The sequence below is a fragment of the Lactuca serriola genome, chromosome 6 (genome assembly GCF_051521515.1).
Source record: "Lactuca serriola cultivar US96UC23 chromosome 6, Lser_US96UC23_V15, whole genome shotgun sequence".
Taxonomy (NCBI): Eukaryota; Viridiplantae; Streptophyta; class Magnoliopsida; order Asterales; family Asteraceae; genus Lactuca; species Lactuca serriola.
Window position 1 is genome coordinate 194404017 of NC_136413.1, and position 6952 is coordinate 194410968.

Here is a 6952-nt window from a genome sequence, read left to right on the forward strand (position 1 = left end):
TAAAAGGTCATCAAACTTTTGATTTTGTGCTCATTTAGTCACTTAATTTTTGGTTTGGTCACATTTAGTCACCTAACTTTTTGATTTGTGCTTATTTAGTCACTTAACTTTTTAATTGTGCTTATTTAGTCATTAAACTTTAAAAAAAATTAACAATTTAGTAAGTAAATGAGCACAATTTTAAAGGTTTGGTGACTAAATATGACCAAAACAAAAGTTAAGTGACCAAATGAACACAAAGCTAAAAGTTTCATGACCTTTTAAAATTTAAAAAAAGATAAATGACCATATAAGCACAAAAACAAAAGTTAAATAACCAAAAATAATATAAACCCTTTATTTTAACAATATCATGAACATTTTTTTGGATTGGTTTTATTTTATATTTAAAATTTTCTCTTGATGGATTAATTTCGTAAGGATACTTTGCTACTTTAGTTAAAAGCATCAGAATTTTTTCCCTTATACGGCCAGAGAAAGAATAAAAGGTAACGAAAAAACGACACATATACCAAAACGTCTATATTTTTTAATATAGATTTAAACCCAAATATCCAATTTCAAATCAACCTTAAATATATTATCTTAATATTGAAGGTTATTGGCTTTATATTCCACTTAATTGTGTTGGGTCATTAAATAACTATACACTTAATCTCTACAGCATCGTATTTATTTTTATATGGAACAAGTTTGAAAAATGTCTCCACTTAATTAAATCAAGAAGATCGCAATCGCATGGATATATATTTTAGTTTTTTTTTGGGATGTGCGGCATCATTTTATATTTTCTAATTGTATTTATAATTTTTTTTCAACAGTTTAACCTTATAAATACCATCACGTTCATTCAACAAAGCATTCATCTTCTTTAATTACATACTTATCCTCTCTTTCAAATTGGTTGACAATGGCTGTAATCACATCTGAACTTGAGGTCACTTCCTCTCTTCCTGCTGCTAAACTTTTCAAAGTCTATGGAGACTTTGACACCCTCGCACCTAAGGTAGACCCTCAAACTTTCAAATCTGTCAATATTATCGAAGGTGATGGTGGTGTTGGAAGCATTAAGAGCATTACCTTCGGTGATGGTAAGTATTACATAGATAAAGAACATTTTGTATTTAATATGATTCATGTACTCTTAGCATCGTATATAACATATCAATAGTTTTCTCATAAATGGTTCCCAAATGTTTGATGTAATACGCGTGTAGGTGTTCCGTACAAAAATTCCAAGCATAGAGTCGATGCCATAGACATAAGCAATCTAAGTGTCAGCTATACAATCTTTGAAGGTGACGCCTTGTTAGGTATTATTGACTCAGCCACTCATCATATTAAGTTCGTACCTTCTGCTGATGGTGGATCTGTGTACAAGCACACGACTGAGTTTAATTGCAAACCTGATGCCCAACTATCTGAAGATATTCTTAACTTTGCCAAAGAAGCATTCAAGAACACCTTTAAGGCAATAGAGGCCTATGCAATTGCACATCCCGAAGCTTACTAGTTTTTCTGGAATAACCATGGTTTCAATTTCATTAGTGTGTGCTAAAAATGGAAATGATTCAGTTATTTTGTTTTCCAATTTTTTCACCTAAATAAATGGATACTTGTCAGCTTTTCTCAATAGTGATGTCATCGATAATTTGTTTTGTTTTTACAAGATATGATGATAATAAAATAAATGTTGGTTGTTACTTAATATTGTTTCAACCAGACTGTAATATTATTAGATACAACATGAAGTAAAATCTGAATCAAAAAAAGAAATCAGGAAATGCTAAACAATAAAGCATTTTTTAAGTAATAAATTGTCGAGAGTAAATGCTTTACTGGAAATATCTCTTTCTTGTAACATATACTCTAATAAACAAAGGTTTTTTTTTGTAGTTTGTCACACTCTTATTCAATTTATTAAATATTATTTTGTGGTTATTTTGAATTAATTTTTATTCCACATTTCATTTTATGATTTTTCCATTTTATTAAATTTCACATAGTATTTAAATGCAATAATAAATGCATATTAAATTCCTTAATTAACTTTCCTTTTAATTTCAAATTACTAAATTAAAGTTTCATTAATTTTCTTTATTTATTTATCTAAATTATTTGTTTAAATTTATATAAAAAAAATTTAAATTTTATAATTCAATATTTTTCTCATTTTTCTTATAAATTCAAACTTCTCAAATGTTTAGAATTTTATATTTAGTTTTTTCTTTAAAATAAATTCATGTAATACATGAGTCTCATACCTATTGTTATATATAGAATGCTAAACCCTATGGGTTATTAACTGCAAATCACTCTGTTTTACTATACACAGTGTTGTAAAACTCGTCGAGTTGGCCGATTACTCATCCGAGTAGTCGCTACTCACCCCTTGCCGAGGCAAGTTATATAATCCCGAGTACTCCTCGATCAACCCCTTACGAACTGAGTAGTGTTGTGAAATTCGGTCAACTTGGTGATTAATATGTATAATATACTTAATGATTTATTATTTAACACACACATGTGATTATTACTACATATATATCTTAAATTTAGAGTAATTATTCACGAAGTGAGACCATTATGTGTTTTTTAATTTTTGTGTATTCACATGTATCCAATTTTGTTATATATTTCAATCAACTTATGATTTTATCTTATGATTTTGACATATATAATTTCCCTAAAAATATTTCTATACAAATTTCCAAATCCGAGTACTCGCTACTCGGTAGTCAGCTGAACAGGTACCAAGTAGCGAGTTCTACAACCTTGACTATACATACATACATACACACATTTATATACATACAACCATACATACGTAGGAATTACAATTTGAAATCATAAAACGAGTAATGGATCTTGAAGGTACGCACGACTTTATGGACGATATTAATAAATATAAGTTGGTGAAATTATAGATAATAATGTATAATAGAGGTGTGAAAAAAAACGAACTGGAAAAAATGATGTTTGGTGCCCGAAAATATGAAAATACGAAAACTCTATAGCTAATCCGTAGGTAATTACCTACGGATTGGTGACATAATTATGATAAAAAGCCTTTTCCGTAGCTATTCCGTAGGTAATCACCGACAGATTAGCTACGGAAAAGACTTTCCGTCAGAATTCTGTCACTTATTTGTAGGTAATTACCTACGGATTAGCTATGAATTTTTCTTATTTTTGTATTTTTAGGAACCAAACGTCATTTTTTCGCTTCATTTTTTCACACCTCTATTATACATTATTATCTTTACTTTTACCAACTTATAGCTATTAATATCGTTCATAAAGTCATGTGCAACTTCGGAATCCATTACTCGTTTCAATGTTAACATTGTAATGCTTATACTTTCAGTAACAAGCTACTTTGTTTCTTTTAAATGCATATAAACATACACACACACATACGCATAAACATACACATAACCATACACATTCAAATACACACATACATAAACATACACACACATACACATACACACATACATATACATACGCATACATATACACACATATACATACATAAACATACATACATACATACATACATACATACATACATACATACATACATACATACATACATACATACATACATGCATACATACATACACTACTAGAAAATAGACCTTTAATGACGCGCTTTTTATGACACGCTCTAATTAACGATACGCAAAAGGACGTGCGCTTAAAATAGTGTCATCTCTCCAAAAAATTCGAGGATTTATGTCACGCTTTATTGCGTGCCCTTAATTTAGTGTTTCAAAAAAAAAATTAAAAACACGGAGGGCGCTTTATCTTAAACACACGTCGTCTGTACCTGTCACTTTATAATTTTAATGAAACGCGCTTTTAGTAGACAAGGGGGAAACGAAATCCCCAATTTTTGAAAACCCGCCTTGTTTTTTCTATCTTCTATCTATCTTTCATCCTTGCAATCCACTTTTCCCTCTCTGATACTCTCTCCTCTAGATCTCTCTTCTATCTATCTTTCATCCTTGTTTTTTCTATCTTATATCTATCTTTCAATATTTCTCCATTTCATATTTTTGGAGCTCAGCACCAGCCATTCAGAGGTCAACGGTGGCAAATATTCTCTTTTCTCCACCATTTTCTCCCTCTCAAACGTCTTTATTTCTGTAATTGTTATCGTAAGTGTGAAAATCTCTAACTTATAGCTTTAATTTAAACTTTATGTTGTTCTAGGGTTATATTGAACCATAGTAAGAACGCGTACTGGATATGGGATACGATTTCATACCGAACGCTTGGGAACACGTCTTGGATGATCCAACGATTTTAAAATTGAACTGGCCTTACCTTTATTCATGTATCTGGAACATAGGAACGATGATTTAGATCGCCGATTGAAGTTTGGGAACACCGATTAAAGTTTTGGAACGCCGACTTGAACAGCATTTGTGCGTTGGGTGCGTCGACTCAATATATGGTAACAAAATCTCACATTTTCCAGCAATTAATTGTGTATATCTTAATTGTAAGGGGTGGCATGTCTTTGACTAAGAATTGGAATCACAGTGTTACATGCTGCTAGTGTTAGAAAAAACTCATGAGCAAAAATTCTTTCATTCCCATTTAGCCCTTTATGAAGCAACCCCATGAGATCAGGATCCACAGTAATATCAGATTTTATATTCTTTCCTTTCATGTCTTCAAACCTTGATTGACTAAAGGAAACTTTATGCCATTTAACTCTATTAGCTGTGAACTCATATATGTTTCTATTAGGTTGTTCACATCTAATTACCCCTGATATTGACCCTAATGGAATTAAGGATGTTTCTTGTCTAGCATAATGTGTCTTTAAATTCGACTCTCTATCTAAATTCATGGTTTGTATGTAAGCAATGCCACTAGGATCGCTTGTCCACATCAGCACCATGTCACAAGAGATTCTTTGTTGTTCTCATTTCTGTCTGATCTGTGTCTTCTCCAATCCTCGTATCCATCTTTTATAGCAGTTACTGTGAGAACAAAAAGGGGAGGGAAAAGAGAGAGTGAGAGACTGTTCTTCCAAAGACTGCAAGAGGAGGAAGCTGATTGAGAGCTGCAATGGCTAAAAAGTATATGTAAGCCACTCGATGAAACTGAATGAAGAGATTCTTGGGTAGGAAGTTTATAAGTGTGTATTTGCTAGTGGTGATCTTGTTTCCTGTGAATTCATACTCTTCATTGGTTCTTTGAGGATTATCGATGTATATCAGTCTAGAATTATCACGTGCTAGCTTTTATAACAAATCTCAGATCAGGGAAATGTATCTGGGACCCGAGAAAAAGCAGCAAGAGATAACACCTTTTCCTTTCACATACAGAGCTTTATAGTGAATGCTGCAGATAGAACTTAGGTTCAAAGGGGTAAAGTGTGATATTTCTTTCCCCTTCATTCACAAAGTGAAACCTGGAACTTCAATCCATTCTGTGTCCCCAACAAGAAGACTTATTGGCCCCTAGAAGAGGAGAAGGTCGGTGTGGTAACATGAGGATCCTTTTAAGGCAGCAGCAAAGGGTGAGAGCACTACTCTCTCCTTTTATAAATAATAATGCCTAAACTTATTCTTATTGTGTTCAGATCCTTTTAGTCCTGCTGAAAGTGGGTTGGTCTCCAAATGGGTTTGCCTCAGAATATTGTTTTGTCTGAGCTTATCTGGTCCTGCTGAAAGTGGATTGGTCTCCAAATGGCGGCCTAAGGACCGGGTAATCTATTGTTTCTTGCATTTACCCTTTCATCATTTTCGATTTCCTTTTGCATTTTATATGCTTATGAGATAATCTGCTATCAGACAAGGTGTATGCCTTGTTTCTGTTGGACCTATTAGTTTCCCACTATCACTGATTAGATGAGTAGGGTGACCTGTAATCATGTATGCTTGCCACATAAAGCTGTATTTTGCCATACCTGACTTACTTGCACCAACAATTATTAAGCAAAAAGCTTGTAGTGGGTGGTTTAGTTTTGTTAGTTGGAGTTCACATGATCATCAAAGTAATTTGCTTTAGAGATTTGCTGGAGGCTTCTGTTGCTATATGCTAAACCCAACATGCTATTAGTGTTGATGTTCTTGTAATTGTGATCATTCGTTGCTAATACAGCTATGCATTTGAAATCAGAGGCTATGATTTTTTGGGTTGTCATTGGTAGTGTATTTCTTTATAGTTAGCTCTAAAATGATGTTTTTTAATTGCAGATGAAAACAGGATGTGTTGCTCTTGTTTTATGTTTGAATATCAGTGTGGACCGACCCAATGTTATAAAGATTTCACCTTGTGCCAGAATGGAGTGCTGGATAGGTATAGTTATTACAATCACATTCTTCTTCTTGCTATTAACTTCTCTTCTTCAAGACTGTCAGTTTTTTTCTAATTACATAGTCCTTCAGATGTTGATATTTAAATGTATTCATTTTCAGATCCATTTTCTATGGCCCCACAAAAATCTCTTGAAACAATTGGAAAAACATTGAATTTCCAGTATGAAAGGTGGCCCCACAAAAAGCGAACAAACGCGATTTCTTCACATGGTGTGTTAATCTGTGATCAGCTCTTCTGAGCGAAGAGAAGATCTGAGTCATTACAAGGGCATCTATATCGTATCAGAATGAGGTTTAGATATGCATTTTACCTTCTTTCTAACTACATGTGCGTTTCGACTTTAGATTGATTGTGATATGCATTTTACCTTCTTTCTTACTTTTTATTTTGATGTTATTTTAGGTACAAGGGCAGCTATATCGTATAAGAATGAGGTTTTTTTGCCTTTTTTGAACCAATATGTAAGTTCATAATTTCCCAAACTCTTCTAAGAACGATTCCAACATTTGGATTGTACTTTTCTTTCTTGGCTTCTTTTCGAAGAAAAGAACTTCCCACATATTATACCAATTATGTGGACATTAGGGACTTATGTATCAGCTAGCAAACA

At 32.7% G+C, this 6952-nt stretch overlaps 1 protein-coding gene across 1 annotated transcript; it reads left to right on the forward strand.

Moving 5' to 3' along the window:
* Positions 1 to 857: 857 nt before the first annotated feature.
* LOC145057702 (root allergen protein-like) lies at positions 858 to 1633 on the forward strand. Its single transcript, XM_079005578.1, has 2 exons — positions 858 to 1091; positions 1218 to 1633. Exons 1-2 carry the CDS (start codon positions 911 to 913, stop codon positions 1511 to 1513), a joined length of 477 nt encoding a protein of 158 aa, XP_078861704.1. The 5' UTR covers positions 858 to 910; the 3' UTR covers positions 1514 to 1633.
* Positions 1634 to 6952: the final 5319 nt, after the last annotated feature.

What these genes read in the sequence shown, in the direction of transcription:
- LOC145057702 (XM_079005578.1), top strand. Translation starts at nt 911, where the DNA reads ATGGCTGTAATCACATCTGAACTTGAGGTCACTTCCTCTCTTCCTGCT. An exon ending in GAGCATTACCTTCGGTGATG is followed by an intron (nt 1,092 to 1,217) that starts GTAAGTATTACA and finishes ATACGCGTGTAG; the next exon opens with GTGTTCCGTACAAAAATTCC.